Source organism: Anguilla anguilla, chromosome 3 (assembly GCF_013347855.1).
Source record: "Anguilla anguilla isolate fAngAng1 chromosome 3, fAngAng1.pri, whole genome shotgun sequence".
Taxonomy (NCBI): Eukaryota; Metazoa; Chordata; class Actinopteri; order Anguilliformes; family Anguillidae; genus Anguilla; species Anguilla anguilla.
In genome coordinates, this window is record NC_049203.1 from 37,535,212 (window position 1) to 37,554,629 (window position 19,418).

General features: G+C 41.5%; 1 protein-coding gene across 3 annotated transcripts in view; it reads right to left on the reverse strand.

Moving 5' to 3' along the window:
* Window positions 1-19,418, reverse strand: part of LOC118223762 (sodium-driven chloride bicarbonate exchanger-like) — a 94,482-nt gene that overhangs the window by 17,534 nt on the left and 57,530 nt on the right. For all 3 annotated transcript variants that reach the window (XM_035410729.1, XM_035410730.1, XM_035410731.1), the window contains 7 exons: window positions 13,402-13,559; window positions 11,472-11,559; window positions 10,679-10,825; window positions 8,842-8,933; window positions 6,261-6,435; window positions 4,575-4,708; window positions 890-1,135 (listed from right to left, as the gene is read on the reverse strand). In XM_035410729.1, the coding sequence (XP_035266620.1) occupies window positions 890-1,135; window positions 4,575-4,708; window positions 6,261-6,435; window positions 8,842-8,933; window positions 10,679-10,825; window positions 11,472-11,559; window positions 13,402-13,559 (1,040 nt within the window). The remainder of the gene's footprint in view (window positions 1-889; window positions 1,136-4,574; window positions 4,709-6,260; window positions 6,436-8,841; window positions 8,934-10,678; window positions 10,826-11,471; window positions 11,560-13,401; window positions 13,560-19,418) is intronic.

Here is a 19,418-nt window from a genome sequence, read left to right on the forward strand (position 1 = left end):
TGGGAAAAAATTATTGACTTATTTTGACCGTATTGTTACCACTGACTTGCACTGAAATGGGTGGCTGAAAGACCTATACTGGAGCCAACCACACAGGCACTAGCGAGCAACGTCTCTCAACAAGACCAGGAAGTTAGCTCCAAAAACAAATGCCATTTTTTGGTTGCTTGGTGAGAACCCTCTAGTTGATCGGGTGCCTGCTGTCCGCCAGCACAAGCTACACATGCAGTGCACTCCACTGACACAATGACTGAGAGCTTGTGGACGGTGAAAATGGCTGGACTACGCAGAGAATAGAAGCAGAAGCATGTTTTGGAAGAAAGTCTATGCTTGTCTGTGCTCTCCTAAGCTGACAGAGGAGGTTGGAGCAATGAGACCGCTTCATGAATACAATTAGCCAGGCCAAATCAGGAGAAAAAAGCAAAATCGGCCAAATGTTGGCCTGAACACTGAATGCAAAGACATCGCCAATTTATGGACTGTAACCTTTTTAGAATTACTGCCAGGCTTTTTGGGCCTTATCAGTGTGGACCTTATGTTCCATAAAAATCCCTGATAATGATTCCTCAGTTTTTTTAAATTCATCATCAGACAGAGACCGAAGAGTGCTTATGCATTCCAGAATGTATGAATTATTCAGTGACAGGAGCCATTTAATTGGCAGTTTGTCACAATGCGCAGAAAAACAGACTGTGATATTACAGACAAAAAAACCAACAGCACCTAATGATATCAGGCAGCATGGGATATCGCTAACCATCAGTAATTGTAGCAATTAATTCTCATTAAAAATCATTGAATTGTATGTAATTACGTAAGTGTGTAAGCGATTAAAGCACGTATCTGCGCTTTGCGAGCGAAGTTCCCAGGAACCGAGCCGAGCGCTTACCAATACTGGGTGAGTCTGTCAAGGTCATTGTGCTTGTTGATGGGGTAGGTTTCTCCCAGGTGGATCAGCTTCTCCAAGGCCTCGTAAATGAAGATGATGCAGATGAGGGAGGCGAAGGCTTCCTCAGTGAAGCGCGTGATGTAGCAGACCAGGGAGCTGGCGTCCGTGGCCACCAGGACCAGGCAGAGGAACGCGGTCCACAGTCCGATGCACGCTCTCAGCGAGAGGTAGGACAGCCCGTACTCCCTGGCGGGGACGAGGAGGCATGCAATCTCTGAACGCATGTACATAATCTGCGGCCATCTGCCTGCAGCCTGACTGGCATATGCACTTGATCAGCGTAACGTGTTTATCATGCATTACTGTGGCTCTAGGCCAGACAGCAGTGAGTAACATAGGGCTGCCCTTTCCTTCCCTTCTGTTCCACTTTGGCCCCGTTTCTACAGCAAATCCACCCTCTGCTCTCCAGACTGGGGTCGGCTACTCCAGCTGTGAAAGAGTCTCAAGTGAGAGAGGCTAACTTCCCCCGACCTATGTACACTGGCCATTCTGATCTTTTACACCAAGCTAAAATTTGATTGGTTGTAGCTATGCCTCCTGTATGCAGTGTGTGATCATGTAAATACAGCTGTGCCTGGTGTGTGGGGAATGTGATCATGTGAATACAGCTAAAAGCACCACCTACAAGTAAGGTACAGATATCAGAGTATGCAGCATTATAGTACTATAAATGTGAGTTTTAGACTACTGTTTAATATATGATAAGTGGTGACAGTTACAGTTAAATTCTTCCTGTACGCAGGCAACTAAACAATCTACTGTTAACACAATTTCCGGAGCAATAGATCTACGCCATGCAGAAGATCAGACATCCATGATGATGTGAGTCAGATATACAGTAGTAGACCGGCTGTCTATTTGATTAGCTCTGCACATTTCGTACGGCACAGCTGAGCTATTCAGAATGTGGCAGTAACGGCTAGCCACTTGAAATGACAGAGCCAGGCATTAAACACTTGCTCATGGTTATGTTCAGCATGTAGGAAATCTGCTTGTGTGTTACCCATCCCTTATGAAGTTTAGCATCACAATATTATAGATATGCCACTTGGAACTTGTGATAGGGTTTCTGCACATACCCTGATGTCCAGAATTTAGTTCTGAAAAGAGGGGGTGTTGATGGATCAAGTCCTTGTATCAGGTTTATCTTCAGTGAAAAATGTCCTTATTTTTGGCAATTGAACTACTTTATCATAAGTGCCTATAGCCACAGAATATATTGCACCTGTTTAACACTGTTGCCAGACTGACCAAGAATGAAGTTGATCCATGTGTCTCAATATCATTTAGTAGCAATGACTTTATGAATTTCTTTGATGACACAATTGTAAAAATCAGGGACAAGATTCAAAGTTCTCCTGCCAACCCTCATATAGGGTCTGCCCTTCCATCCGCTCAACGCATGGATGCAGAATCTTCAGAAGAATCTTCAGAAAGACGGGCGGCCTATCTAAACTCTTTTGCTCCAATAGACCTCGTGGAGTTTAATGCCATAGTTAATTCCTCAAAATCTTCTACTTGTCTTCTAGACCCTATCCCTACAAAGCTTTTCAAGGAGATACTACCAGTGATTGGAACACCAATGTTACATATTGTCAATGCGTCTTTAGCATCTGGACACATACCACAGACTCTTAAACTTGCAGTCATCAAACACCTTCTGAAGAAGTCAAACTTGGATGTGAATGACCTGTCTAACTACAGGCCTATCTCGAACCTCCCGTTCCTTTCTAAAATACTAGAAAAGGCCATTTCAAAACAACTTGGTTCATTTTTGCACTCCAATCATATATTGGAAGTTTTTCAATCTGGTTTTAGACCCTCTCACAGCACTGAAACAGCCCTGGTCAAAGTACTCAATGACCTCCTCCTCACTTCAGACAATGGCTGCATCTCTGTACTTGTGCTTTTAGACTTAAGTGCAGCATTTGACACAGTTGATCACCTCATCCTTCTGGATAGGCTTGAAAATCTTGTAGGCCTCCGTGGACAGGCACTCTCTTGGTTCAGATAATACCTATCAGACCAATATCAATTTGTGCATTTTAATAATGATTCCTCTTATAAATCCAGGATTAGATATGGAGTACCACAAGGATCTGTGCTTGGGCCTTTGCTCTTCTCTTTTTATATGCTCCCCCTGGGACAAGTTATTCGCAAACATGGCATTAATTTCCACTGCTATGCAGATGACACTCAGTTGTATCTATCAGTTAAACCTGATGAAGTTGTCCAGCTGTCAAAGATCAAAGCCTGTCTTATAGACATAAAGGAATGGATGACCCAAAATTTTCTCTTGCTAAACTCTGATAAGACCGAGATAATGGTAGTGGGGCCCAAGTCCCTCAGATGCGATCTGACTATATGCTTAACATTGATGGAATCTCCATTACTTCAAGTGCTGTAATCAAAGATCTTTGTGTTACCTTTGATACAGATCTTGCATTTGATATACATAATAAAAACATCTCTAGGGTTGCTTTTTATCACTTGAGAAATATCTCAAAAATTCGGAAAATACTGTCCTTACATGATACAGAAAAGCTAGTTCATGCTTTTGTTACTTCAAGATTAGATTACTGCAATGCTCTTTTGTCTGGATGTGCAAATTCCTCTCTGAAAGGGCTCCAGCTAATTCAAAATGCAGCAGCTCGTATTCTCACTAGAACAAGGAGATTCGAACACATCAGCCCAATGCTAGCCTTATTCTGCCGGGGTTTTCCTTATTGCACGCAGGTACCTCTGTCTCTTCTGCTCTGCTTGCTAATATACCTTTTTAACCCCCTAACAATGTTTTTTTTTCTTGGTTTTCCTCGGCTCTGGGCACCTGCCCAGAGCTCTAGCCCAAGCTTGCTGAGCACCCCCCCTTGGCCCGGAGCTCCAGCCCTAGACCAGCTAGACCAGCTAGACCAGCTGGGCACCCCCGCCTCCTGCCACTATTGATTTTCCATAACAACCCAGTGCCTGCCCACGGCAGATGGGTTCCCCCTCTGAGTCCGAGTTTTTCCTTGCCACTGTTGCCCTAGGCTTACTCTTTGGGGGCTGATTCTCTGTAAAGCTGCTTTTATGACAAAGCTCCTTTGTTAAAAGCGCTATACAAATATAATTGATTGATTGATTGATATTGCTGGCAACCCATATTTTGTGTGAGACAGAATAATGTTCGTTATGCATTGAGTTGTTTATTGCAAAGTTTCAAGCATCTAGAGCAGACTGATTATTTGACAACTTGTATCTGAAAGAGTTTTTGTTGCCATTTTGACATTTTGTACTCACCTGGTGCAGGCTTACTACATTTACTACTCCTTTTCCTCGTAACAAAAATGTTCAACTGTTAGAAAAATGTTATGTTCACAGGTGCAGGACTTGCACCCACCCACACATAATGTAATTATAGTTTTTGATTGGATTGTTATTCAGGAAGAAAGCCATTCCAAAAGAAAGGGTTATATGACTAAATTCTGAGGTGCACACACAAAATTAGCTTGTCAACCAAATGTGTCAGTCCATTATGGTGAATGGGGAAAGCCATACCATTTTTCATTGATCATGTCAGCTCCTGTATCTTTACGGTGTCAAGACAGAACCCAGGGGCACAAGAAAGCATGCAGCTAGACAGACTTACTTGCAAAATTTGAACAATATCTTCTCAAACACCAGCACAGGTCCTGTGCTGCCCAGTATGGTGAGAGGCTGGCCTGCAACCAGGGAATATGCTATCCCTGTCATGGAAGCTCCAAACAGGGATTCAATGGCACTCTGGAACAAAATGACAACCATTACACTGTGTACAGTATCAGGGAAACAGGAAATGCATTCCGAAATTAACTCCATCTATGAAAAACCACCCATTGGTTCATGCAAATGAACAAAACAATCACCATTTATTTTACATTCTAATTTGTAATGCTTAAATTGAATTTTCAGCCTACGAAATTACTGATGCATTACGGAGTAATCTACCAACAGTTCAGGAGAGCCCCTCCCCCCCAACAGTTCAAGGGGGGGGGGGCTATTTTACCACTTAATTTAGCATATTTGTAATAATTTTACATAATAATTTAGCTTTTCCATAATGTGGCCATCTGTGGCAATCTCAACCTGAAACTTCACCCTAAAATCGTTTTTTTTAATTCACCAGTCCAATGGTAATATAGAACATCATCAAAAATCTTTAACATTTACAAAAAAAAAAAATTTTCTACACATCCAACTCCCATCATGGAAAAATGAGCCAATAATTCCCAAAAGCCAGTGCACACTTCTTAGAGCAAAGAACGAGTGGGGAATTCCAGTTTTTGTCCCCTACCCCCAGTACCCTGCCCCAGGAATACTGACGCAAACAAAATACTGTACTTGTATGATACTGGTCTCTGCCAGTTGTACAGTAGTATGGACCTAGCTAGTTGGCAACAACAGTGCTCAGATTCATTTTTCAGAGGTTTTCAATAGCTTGCACTTTGCCTAACTGGATCAGTATAACTATAAAAAGCAAATCAAGCTATCTAACTTTATCTAATAAAACTACAGCTACATATACATTTCATTTTTAATGTGATCCTTTTTGGTTCCCAAATTTGCTGAATTCTCTTTAAAGATGCAATCTTTAACAGCACAGACTGCCCTCTTGTCTTGGGTTCTTCTGGCCCACTACAAAAATACTCATTAAATAAAATAAGAGAAATGCAATGAGAATGAAAGGTCAAGGTAGCATCAGTAATTATGAAAAGTATTTTATTTACATGCCCTCTCATCCCATTCACACACAACACCCACTGAAATCCAATCCACACACAGCAAGACAAAAATAAACATTGAAGAACTGTAGACAATGTTGTACTGAAGTATGGCGGAGTCAAATTTTGTGTCTCACATAAGGACACAGCAAGTAAGTTATCAGGGCATAGATATGTGCATTTAACCACAACTAAGTTTTTTTAAAACCTTTGAACAGTGAGGGATCAGGAAAATACAATAACACTGAAGAAGAGTTAAGTTCCCCTTTAATAAATTTGGTCAATTAATATAAATGGCTAATCAACTGGACCTACCCAGGGTGTATCCTGCCTCTCGCCCAATGAATGCTGGGATAGGCTCCAGCACCCCCTATGACCCTAACTAAGATAATCGGGTATAGATAATGGATGGATGGATGACTAATCAACTGACATCATACATCATACAGAGTGAAATTACAACATCTGGCTCAATGAGACACTCAGCCGAGTATGACTGTATTTCATAAACTCAGTCACCTCCAGGCCATTCCACACTCCCTGTGATTGACTGTAAGTGATGAAAGGGGACTTACAATGCGACCCTCAGTGGCCTCCCCGAGCAAGCCCCCAAAGGTGATGACAGGAGACATGCAGGCGCAGTACAGGAAAAGGAAGGAGGCCAAGCACTGCAGGCTGAGTGCGTCCGTGTAGTCCGACAGGTAGTGCGGCAATTTGCGCTTAAGGTCCATGACGAGCCCGCCAAAGAGCCTAAAAGCCAGACAACCCAGAGCTGATGAATTACCAAACACTGACCATAAATACTGACCATGTCAATGTGCTTGTGCACAGTACAGTAAATCTGGGCCTGATTCAGTCTACTGCAGCACGTTAAGAGGTACACAAATCAAACTATACAAGTTACAATGCTGATTATGATTAATTAAATGCAAATTTATTAGGCCTTTCTGATGTTGTGACACCGCATCACTCAGCTCTGAAACAGGGGCGGGGTTAAGTCAGCTCTCAAATAGGGGTGGGGTTAACTCAGCTGCCAAACAGGGGAGGGGTTAACTCAGCTCTCAAATAGGGGTGGGGTTAACTCAGCTGCCAAACAGGGGAGGGGTTAACTCAGCTCTCAAACAGGGGAGGGGTTAACTCAGCTGCCAAACAGGGGAGGGGATAAGTCAGCTCTCAAATGGGGGTGGGGTTAACTCAGCCTTCAAATAGGGGTGGGGTTAAGTCAGCTCTCAAACTGGGATTGGGTTAGCCAATTGCACTGTCCACTCTAAAGCTGTCTCAAAGGAGATGGTTATTTGGATTGTGCCAGTGGATGTTCTCTGCTTTTGCAACTCACAATTTAGTCAGATCCACACATCTCTGCAACATATTTCCATCAATTGTGCATTCTTGCCAATTTAGCTGTATGATAGCTATAGCTATTTATCACATGATTGCTATTATCTCACAATTCTAACATGGATTAATACAAAATAGAGATGACTTTTTTTGACAAACAATAGAAAGTTAAAAAAGAAAAACTTTTAAATTTGCACTATATAACACATGCATTTTCCCCTAATGTCTACCCTTGTGTTAACATTAATGAACTAAATTACAGCCCATGTAATGCAACGTAAACGCCTTTTCAAGCAGGCCTGGAGGGGTTCTGGCTCATCCCAGCTCAGCATCTTTCTTTGTTTTCATTTATTTCAGAAGCCTCAAAGCACTCAGGATACAACCCTCCATTTTCCACTCAGGATGGACACCTGTCACCTTCTCGAATGGAAATTTACAACATTTGACTTAAAACAGAAACCAACATTTCAAATAACAAGACCAGGTTAAAACCTAGTATATGGCTGGCCCTAACACACGTGATCCGGCCGACCAATGGTGTAACTTCATAACTCGGCCGACCAATGGTGTAACTTCATCACTCAGTCACTCAGTCACAGACATTCGCGTTTGTAGGGCTGGCTCCGCTGTTGCGGTCCAGCCAAAAACCTATAGTACTACAAGCTGAAAAGGAACGTATGTAACATTCCACTCTGAATAGAAGTCCACATACTTCATGACTTTTGGTTCATGCTCAGTACTAAACCGTACTGACTGTCAACCTTTTCTGAGCCCATTGGCTACAACGAAAATGGGACCACCAAGGTATGATCACATTCCCGCAGCAAAGCAAAGGGATTCGTCAACTGTGCGGCAGAGGTTGTCGTGGCAACTGCAAGCTTGACACATATCTCAGCTGAAATGCAGCATGAGGAATAAATCAAAGTTAAACTGGGCCTTTTCCCAGCGGCCCTGGGTGAACATCGCACTTCAGTCAAAAAGCCATCTGGACCAGATACAATACTAAACATACAACCTGGTTAACACAATTAAGGCAGTGAGTACTGTTTTACCGGTTGATAAAATATAAATCAGACACAATACAAGTGAAGCACACCTCTTCAATGGGTATTAAATGACTACTGTGGCTTGCTTTCCTTATTGCACAAGTCCCTGACAAACAGTCCCTATAAGCACCCCTCTGCCCCTCTGAACTGTATATCAATATGGGTTTCTTCACTTGTAATGTCTATTTTACCAGCTAGTTTAACATCTTATCTTATAACCTGCCTAGCCTATTTGATTATTTGCTCTGATAGAACCCTCATCACATTTTTGTTACCATTCATTCTATCGTTACTATTATACTGGGCCGACCAACGGAGGATCAACTCCCCCACTATAGCCGATCGAGTTCCTCTTCTCAATGCGGAGTTTATTTTTACCTCACATTTGCCCGCTTTTTGGGCATTCAGGCTAGGTTTGTGGCAGATTTTCCATTCTGTTTTCTATGTAAATCTTTGCGACAGCATCTCTGTAAAAAAGCGCTATACAAATGAAACTGAATCAAGTGAATTGAACATATCTGCCGAGGAAACAGAACTAAAGCGGGAGAAAGAGGAGAGGAGTGAAAGAAAATGCGGGCAGCTCATGGCTGAACCGCTGTATTGAACTGCTAATGAGGAGGGCGACAGTGCATGCGGCAGTAATAAATAATGCCCTCTCTCTGAACACACCCCCATCCACACAGTAGGGTACCCTCTTGCTCTCCACGTGTACACCCACACAGTGTATAGTGCACCCTCCCACCCCACTCACCCCATATTTAGACACACTCACCTGCCAGTGCGCTGCAGCTCTGGGCCTCCATGGCCGCCATGCTCGTTGAGCTCAGCTGTGCCATTGGGCACTGCTGGAATCTTACGCTTCTCCTGCGTGAAAAACAACCAGTGTGAGCAGGGCAGCCTCCCCTTGCAGGCCTGTAAACTCTCAGAAACACTAGTGAAAGCATATACTGAATAGTTTTCTATTCAGAATGTTTTATTACATTACATTACATTTATTTAGCAGACGCTTTTATCCAAAGTACAAAAGTGCATATCATGGTCATTGGACAACTACAAAACACAGCTTCCATAAGGCACAATACTCATTTTGTACAGCTATTTCCAAGAACACAGTTCAGTTCACGCAGTGAACACTATTCTGACCTAACTTATGCCAAGCCAAGAACAAGCTACAATATCAGGACAAATAAAAATGACAAAAAGTGCTGGAATGGGGGTACATGTAAAATTATTCTTCAGGCAAAGTCATTATAAGCAGTTACAGAACTCATGTTAACAACAAAATTTTATCAATGCAATTATTATATTAGTTTTATATTAATATTAATTATGCTTTTTTATTTTAACTACACTAACTAATCTGAATAACCTAAAATTTTCACTAGCATTTGATTTCAATTTCAGTTTAGCTCTGGTTAGTTTTTAAGGTCAGGATAGGTAGTTTTAGTTTTTCAGTTTTAGGTCAGTTTTTAGTTTCAGTTTTTATTTGTATTTAACCTTACAATGATGTCTTTTTTCACATGTACTTTTAATCTTAGTTTATGATAATAACCTTGTTGGGAAAGTGTGTAATTCATTTTGCTTATTGATAAAAGTGATTGATGATGATTGATGATATATGAAGACCCATAAGCACACAGCCAAACCCTACACTTAGCAATAGTGTATTTGTTGCTTTTGGATTACTTGGCTAATTGTGCCTTGAGGAGAGTGCACGTCTTTAAGGACCATGTATATGCAACATAGATATGTTTGCAGAGAGAGCGATGAATGGCTGATGTTTGTACATGGCCTTGCAGGTGGCATGCCTTTTATGCGATTGCTAGGATGTTTCCTTATTCAAATCAACATGATCAGGTACATTAATTCAATTTACGAACAATTGGCATTCATCCTCTGATACACCTGGGATATGTACAAAATCAAAGGTCTTCACATGTTCATGAATCCCAAATTGGCTTTTTCGTAGTAACTTAAGAACAAAAGTAAAAAGAATTTAATAAAAGTTTTGTGAATGAGGCCCAATGTCTCTTTTTCACTTTACTGCAGTTACTAGAGTCCAGCTTTGGTTTTTCGTAGGAACTTCTATTGAGAACAAAATTAAGAAGAATTTAAGAAAAGTTTTGTGAATGAGGCCTGATGTCTCCTTTTCACTTTACTGCAGTGACTAGATTTAGTTGTTGCAACACCCATTAGCAGAGTATTAATTTTGCCTGTCTTCAGCAAGTCCAATCAAATTAATGTACCACACCAAGAAAAGGCATATTTCTTCCACATACATCAAGCCTTAAAGACCCAAGTCTATAACAGGGACTATCAACTCAATATAAAAACCTCCACTGTTACAGAAGAAGTCAAGTCTGAAGGTGAAGCAGTCAATTGCATCCGCTGCAATTTATCAAAATTTCGAATGCAAAAGAGAATCTGCCAGTACAGTGAATCATTCTCACGCCTACAACTGAGAAACAGTTAATGTGAAACATTTGCGTTTAAATAAACTGATATATGGATATAAGCTGAATCAAAGCATTTTTATGGAATGCAGTGAATTAACTCCAGCGTGGTTAATTAAAGCCATACAGCCTGCGGGGTGAAGGTTGTACACTGACCTGAGATGGGACATTTTTTGGTGGTTCAATCCGAATGGATGGGTCCCATTCTCCTGGGGGCAGCACTGTCACCTGGTCCAGGAACTCATCGATACCGGCCACCAGATCGTTGCGGTCCTTGGCTTTGTAAGCGACATCATGGAAAACCTGAGACCAACACACTTAGACTCACTCTCCCTCTTATGGAAGTCAATGAGTCCTGACTCACTAAGAACTGGCCAGAGAGAACAATGGAGACATTACATACAATCACTTTGACAATCTGAGTTCTGAGAATTTAACACAAAGTAAGAGAACTGATCTGGAGTACATGCAACTATATGAGAATATTTAGAATTTAGAGGTTTTTTAAATTGAAAAAGAATGTCAGTGGAGGCGCAAGGCTCCTACACTCTAAAATGTCCCTGATGTGGTGCCATGGCAAGGCATCAAGTGAGCAGATTTGGATGTCTGTGTTGATCGCTCGAGGCGACAACTCATTAGCAGGTGGATGACTCTGCTAGTCATTACAGGACAGATTTGCGTCATAATTCCAGCAAACACTTGGTGCTCCTCTTACCACCTCAAGTGTTTGGTGAGATCTGTGAAACGCTTGGGTCTGCTGCTCGGTGAGCACCGAAATGTGTTCTCACATGTCTGCTCGCGGCGTTCGCTCCGCTCGAATTTAACTCCGCGATGCGCCTCGCTGCTTTGAGATGCAGCTCCTCAGAAACAAACTTCAGCCGCTGCAAAACGCTCAGCTTAGCATGGAAGCGCCTCTGGCGGCTGCCGTGAAGAGACGGGCGCGGCTTACCTCGTCTGTCATCAGAGTTGCGATTGATCTACCGATCTCGTGGTACTGTGGCCCTTTCCCCAGTGGCCCCAGCAGAATGAACAGGAACCTTACAGGGACATAATCAACAGTCAACCCATTACAATCCATGGCTGTGATAAAGCACATTCCGTGTCTGCTTCAGTAGGTACCAGCTGTCAATTCAGTCATTCTTATTTTCAGTAAAAAAAAGATGAATTTGCCTTTGAAAAATGAAAAAATGAAATCTATGTGGGCATACGATTGCTTGGGGAGCTCAAACGCAAACACAGAACATTTCTGATACAAAGGGAAGTGCTGTGAGTGCAGTGGATTAATCCACCAAGACCTGTCCTAGTCTCACTGACCAAATTGACAAAGAGCTAAGTAGCTATTAACCTTTAAAAAAGCTCATATGCAGAAAGGGCATTTCCAGAAGCACTTCCATCTTACAGTATCTGACTCATATAAGCAGCACATGTATGGACGTGAAATGTTTAATGGTAGATATGATCTGCTGAAAATACTAGGAGTGTGGGATGAGACACAAATGCATCGGAAAAAGAGGTCATTCAGTCATCAGTCCTTTTGAAAGTGACGTAAAAACACACCAATTTGAATGAGTTTTTGATGGGAACCATTTAACCATTTAACTTTTCATATGATGTGAACCTTTCCAGTGATACACTTTTGTGAACCTTTAATTTTGTTCATCCGCCACTTTATATAAAATATTGCTTATTTTCTCATACTGCATTCTTTAGGAACTATTTCAAGGTATGCCCTTTTATTTGTCATAGTATTTCCAGTTTCATTACCAATGGACAGTGTGACTCATTTCAGTTTAATACTTGCCTTTTTTTTTGCAGTGATAGTAAAGTGATGCTATTTTCAGTCTCACACCCATTTGGTTGATCAGGCAGTTATACTGTACTTGTTCACTTGGTAGCTACTGTATAATGAGCACAGGTTCTTCTCCCCTGGAGTGTACAGGGTCTGAAGGGTGATCTTATCTGGACTGTACAGGGCTTGAGGGGTGAGCTCATCTGGAGTGTACTGGGTCCGAGGGGTGAGCTCATCCTGAGTGTACAGGGTCTGAGGGGTGAGATTATCTGGAGTGTACAGGGTCTGAGGGGTGAGATTATCGGGACTGTACAGGGTCTGAGGGGTGAGATTATCTGGAGTGTACAGGGTCTGAGGGGTGAGCTCATCTGGACTGTACAGGGCCTGAGGGGTGAGCTCATCAGGAGTGTACAGGGTCTGAGGGGTGAGCTCATCTGGAGTGTACAGGGTCTGAGGGGTGAGCTCATCTGGAGAGCACAGGGTCTGAGGGGTGAGATTATCTGGAGTGCACAGGGTCTGAGGGATGAGATTATCTGGAGTGTACAGGGTCTGAGGGGTGAGATTATCTGGAGTGTACAGGGTCTGAGGGGTGAGCTCATCTGGACTGTACAGGGCCTGAGGGGTGAGCTCATCAGGAGTGTACAGGGTCTGAGGGGTGAGCTCATCTGGAGTGTACAGGGTCTGAGGGGTGAGCTCATCTGGAGAGCACAGGGTCTGAGGGGTGAACTCATCTGGAGAGTACAGGGCCTTAAGGGTGAGTCTGAAGTGTGCAGGGTCTGAGAGATGAGATTATCTGGAGTGTACAGGGTCTGAGGGGTGAGATTATCTGGAGTGTACAGGGTCTGAGAGATGAGATTATCTGGAGTGTACAGGGTCTGAGAGATGAGATTATCTGGAGTGTACAGGGTCTGAGGGGTGAGATTATCTGGAGTGTACAGGGTCTGAGAGATGAGATTATCTGGAGTGTACAGGGTCTGAGGGGTGAGATTATCTGGAGTGTACAGGGTCTGAGGGGTGAGATTATCTGGAGTGCACAGGGTCTGAGGGATGAGATTATCTGGAGTGTACAGGGTCTGAGGGGTGAGCTCACCTGGTGGTGATGGGAACCTCCGCTAGTCCGTTCAGCAAGACGGCGGGTGAGAGGCGCACAAACGCCACCACGGGATGGTCCAGAAACTCCAGCTCTCCCACCAGGATGTTGGATGCTTCAGCACCCGGGGGAATCTTCTTCATGAAGTGCAGGTCTATCTATAGGGGCACATTGGGAAACACGGGTTAATGCTTTCTACTAGGGGTGCACTGATTGATCAGCTGTGGATCAAAACGGATCGTTTTCCACCCATAACACACGATCGGTGACCTGGAGATTTATCTTTATTTTGGCTGATCTGTATTCCAGTTTTATGATGTCAGAAATGAGAGCAGAGTCCATGCGCAAGCTGCAGGCTGCATTTCCCAAAATGTCATTCTGTCCACCGTTGCACTGAAACATCTCCTAAATAAAGCGTTGGTGCAGATCAATATAACAATAATGCTGTTAATACTACTACTACTACTACTACTACTAATAATAATAATAATAATAATAAAAGTTTCTGAATGAATGGGTGACCTATAGAGAAAATAAATCTTATTTTTGTTACCTGTTGCTTTAAAAAAAAATATATATATAAACAAATAAAAATCGGCCATTGAAACTGGAATCGGTTGATTTGGCTTTAAAAAATCGGCAACTGGAATTGACCACAAAAATTCATGATCGGTGCACCCCTACTTTCTACCATTTAAACTGAATCCATGTTTTGCAATCTCAAAATAAACAACCCCAGAACAGTAGCACAAACATGCTCAGGCAAATGATGTTGTCAAGATAGCCAGTGAACCTTAGGATGATGACAATTTCTTTCTTTATTTATGTGTATGTGGATTTAGTAATGTGAAAAGATGTGTATTTTTGTCTTAGCTGGATACAAGCCTAAATTATTGATTTATTATCTGTAATGCTTTTATTAAAAATTTGTAGTCAAAAACTTAGTGACTACAAAAACTACATAGTCTGTAGTTTTGAGTTAAACAGATTATTTAAGCAACAAAACAAAAATATTCTCCACTCCATTATGCTTCACAGATGCACTTGTGAAAGGCTCCACATTCAACTGAACCCATAAGAAATCTGTAGTAGCACACTCAATAGGCCTCGTAATAACAACAACATGATGACAATAATAATAATATCACGTTCTCAAACAAAAATGTGAGCACAAAACCAAAACAAATCATTTTTAATGATAAGAAATCTACTATCAAAGGTAAGCAAGGGGCTACATACCAGCACTGCTGCTAAATACAGGTTGGAAAAAGTACAGTGTCTGGTGTGAGTTGCAGTGAAATACAAGATGTGCTCAATGAAGCCATGTAAGCAAAGGAAGAAAAATACATGATCACTCTATTACTATTATCAATGATAATGAGTATCATTACTTGCGAAAAAGTGCATAGTTTATGAATAGCACCCATTTAGCACTTTTAGATGCTGCTGAGGACATGCTTAATTAAATGCAAAAAAAAAATTTAATTAAAAATGCTTATAAATACAGACTAGAGGAAATGCATTATGATCAATGTACTCCTTCAGAAAAAGGAATGTCCAGCAATCAGGGTGGGTCGGTTTGACTTATGTAAGAGGACTGAAACATTACTGAGTGTTACTTTTTGTAGTAGTGAGCAGCATTTTTCTGTTATGCACATTTAAGCAAGTCACTGTGTAATCATGCTAGGTATCATAAGACTGTGCACTTTATGATTAATTCTGCCATGATCTGTAATCAAAAGAAAGAACAGACTAAACAGTTTATGAAAGAATTCAAAGACTGAAATGTAAATGTATGTTCAGAAAGCAAATTAGTTCTAATGAGTTCCCAATTACTGCTGATTTGCTTATTTGTCAATAACTAAAGTTTATGACAACAAAATGTATTTTTGTAGTCATAAAAATGAGCAGCCCTTTTAAAAATTAGGTAACAGTAATTTAAGAAACAATTCTAATGAAAAAATAGGTGTGAGGTATGGTAGAAACATTTCAGTTCCAAACAACCTTAATTTCCTATGCTTTTACACACTAGATGGTCTACTGTACATACACATATTTATTTAACAAACACTAAATGCATATCTTAGACAATCTGACATGTATAGAGATGTCGGCTCACTCTCTCTGCATTCACCAAACAGACTTGTGTGACCAATAGTCTACCCAATATATTCAGTGATCATGTGGGCATATTGGTGAAGCTACCAAATTAGTGAGTGTCTGCTTTTGAGCTACAAGGTGGTCAAGGTGGGTAAAAACAATTTGATGCCAAACTGGCACAGAGACAAATGTTTTTATTTACACAGCCCCTATTGTTCTGCCAAACCCATGTAGCACAAGGCCTTAAAATATGCACTTTTGCAAAATATTTCATTAATCAAGCATGGTCGAAATGAACATCTAATTGCTTTTTATAATTATCCTATAGCATATCCAAATGATTCTGGGCGCGTGATGATATTGCAGCTCCTGATGTGTACGTTAATAACACATAACATAAAATGGAAATGAACATGAAAATACCTTCAAAATGCATTTTTGCAAATAATTTCAATAGTTATATAGGTTATGATGGAGTGTAAACTTGCAATTAAATATTTGAATAATCTGGCTTAAGAATTTACAAGCCAGGACAAACTTGCCACGAAAAAAGTTTCAGGGGGCCGGTGTTTGCATATGCTGTTTTTCATAATTTCATTTTTAATGTTAAAGAAATACTTTAACTTATTTATTTTGCAATCTGGAACTACTGTCACCCGGAACTACCGTACCAATGGTAACAGTTACACCACTGTAGGAGGGCTGGCCCCGCTTGGTACTTATTCCAAAGATATTTATACAGTCTCTCTGCTTATTCACTGTTTTGGTACTTATTCACTGTTCTGTGTGTTTTCTGGTCTCTTAAACCGTGAGCCTGAATGGAGAGTGGTGCTTCGCTACCGAGTTGTTTGTTTCGGCACTGTTTTTGTGGTTTAATAAAACGTTGATTCGTGAATTCGACTTTCGTCTCCGACCCGTGAGTGGTACATTACACCACAGACGGCTCAGAACTGAAAACGCTGGAGAGGATCCATTCAAGACAGAGTGAGTTTTTATGAAGAATGTTTGCATCATGGCTAAAAAGAAGCGCAAATCACTGTCACAAAGTCGTGATGCCAAACGCAAGAGATTGTCGGGTAAGAATTCTGAAGTATATTGCTGATTCACCATTTGCCGTTAGCATGCTAATAAACTACCTAGCCAACTTTCATGCTTCTTGCGGTCGGCGCTAATAAACTACCTAGCTAGCTTTCATGCCTTTTGTGGTCGGCGCGGTCTACACGGTGCTGATTCACCGTCTACTGTTTGCATGCTAACAAAGAACCGAGTTAGCTAAGGTGACCAGATTTCTGAAATGAAAACCGGGGACATTTCCAGTTCGACGGTCAATATATCATTAAAATATCCAATGTTATTATCTATGCAATAAAAAAGGGGACAATTCCAGTTTCATATAGGCTATTTTGACCATGGTAACTGTTGTACTGTAATAAATTATGGTACAGGCCAACTGGTAAAACTGGGTACTAAGTCACTTCGTAAACGTGTCAGAAAATCATAGTTTACTGTACCATGGTGACTGAAGCTATGGTAAACTATGGAACACACAATAAAGAAAATGGTCAAACACACAATAAAGAAAATGATCAAACTGCAATGCTTCAATACAGTGTATTTAATTATCTATACGTACAAGACAGACAAGCAACACTACCGAGTTTTCCACAGCAGTTTTCTCTAAAACTAGCATGAGCAAGTACTTAGTAGAAGAAGAAGAGTGATATGAAGCTGCTATAGCGAGCAGCCCCCTCTGTTGCCCAACAAAAGCGCAATGGAGAGGCCTGGGGTACAGGGGCAAAAGTCTCAGGGCTCAGGGGAGGCTCAAGGACAATGGTTGCAATGCCCAAAGGGCGCTTTGTTCTAGTATATTTAATTGGTATGTATCCATATAGCTAGCTAACGTCAGCTGCACTGGTTGGCTTGCATGAACTTTTTACATCTAAATCTCCAGAAACATGTACATGCATCAGCACATAAATGACCCATAATGGCTGCTATGGCATCACGGTGGTGCAGTGGGTAGCACTGTCGCCTCACAGCAAGAAGGCCATTCTGTGTGGAGTCTGCCTGTTCTCCCTGTGTCTGCGTGGGTTTCCTCTGGGTATTCCGGTTTCCTCCCACAGTCTGAAGACATGCAGATAAGCTAATTGGAGCCTCTAAATTGCCTGTAGGTGTGAGTGAATGGTGAGTGAATGGTGTGTGTGCCCTGCGATAGATTGGCGGCTTGTCCAGGGTACAATCCTGCCTCTCACCCAATGCACGCTGGAATAGGCTCCAGCACCCCCCACAACCCTACTCAGGATAAGCAGGTATATATAACAGATGGATGGATAATGGCTGCTTTTGTCTTCTCAGGTTAGCATATCAATGTACATGAAGTCGCATTCAACAGAGTCTTTTTGTTATTAAGTCAAAAGCAAAATTATGTCTTGTTTCAATGGCACATATTTGGTAATTGCATCTTTTAACAGACTTCTGCATCTTACCAGTGTTGTTTTTCAGAAAAGCCCTACTCTTCCTCTTTAGAAAGGCCTAGAACAAAGTCATTTCCTTTATTCGGTTGGATGGATATTCAGGTACAAGCTGATAATATCTGTCCTATTTTTTAACTCCAAAAACCCCTAATCATGTTGCTGAACGGCTACCAATTTCAGCTGCCACATCAGCAATCCCAAAAACACATTGCAGCGTTCTAATACTGAGGGTTTTTAATTACAGAAGGCATTTAGATGTGAATAAGACATGGCTGCTAAATATAGCACATCAAAAATTCTGTGAAAATAAATATTTCATGAGGCACTGTCATAGCAAGGTGGCATCACTTTAAAGTACACGACATGACTAAAATTGTGTGACACATTTTGATTTAGCTTGGACCTACTTTTGTGAAAGGAGAAATATTTGTATTACATTTGTGAAATATTTAACTCATGATTATCCTTGCAAGCTCCCTCCAACAGTTATGTGAAGAACTAAGAGTTCAGGCTGTGGCTGCAATACTGAATCTCATAAAGCAGGAAGTCATGTACACCTCAGCTATCTGATCCTATTTGTATTCTGTCCCTGTCTGCACTGCGTCAAACTGTTTAAAGAAGCAGCGGCACAATTCACTGGCACCACTGTACACCACAGAACAAGCATGACCGTGACCTTTACACAAGCCCGCCCTGTACACATCAATGCATGTTGAATCACTACCACATGTCGACCACAGCCCGGCGAACCATGACCAAACTACTCCACAGACAGGATGCGGCCAGTGACCAGACCTTACTCTAAGCAGGCAGATTAAGTTCCTTCTCGGTTTATGCACCGACCACAAGCCGACCGAAAGCTGACCACACACCATTGCGCACAAGCAGCACGACCACATAAATTTCATATTGACTGTGAATGTACTTTCACTCCCTGTATTTCTAACCACACACAATTACCACTACACCACTTAACAGCTCAAAATAAAACCCGATGGAAATATATATATATTAGACATTTTAAAAGGAAATGTTTTAAGGCATTGAAAAAAGGAATGTTGTGATATTAAAAATAAACTGTCAGGAGGCAGGAGACTAGCCAGTTCATTGTTGTGAACATAAATCATTGAAACCCAAAACATGAGCAGAAGCAGTGGGCACCACACTCTCCCCCAGTGCAGACAGCATTATTAATTTGCTCTATCTTGACCAATCAAAGGGTGAACCTACAGGACTACAGATCTAGGTCACAGAATTCCATATGGAGCTCAATGCGACAGCATATTATGTATTGTTCCAAAGTGTTTTAAGGCATTTCAGGACATCCTATTTGCTCCTTCTCAAACCCCCACCTTACCCCTCCTCTCTTGTTCCTCTCCCGCTTCTGCACCTCTCTGTCTCATAAAAATGACAAACTGGGAACTTCCACTGGTGTCAATGAGG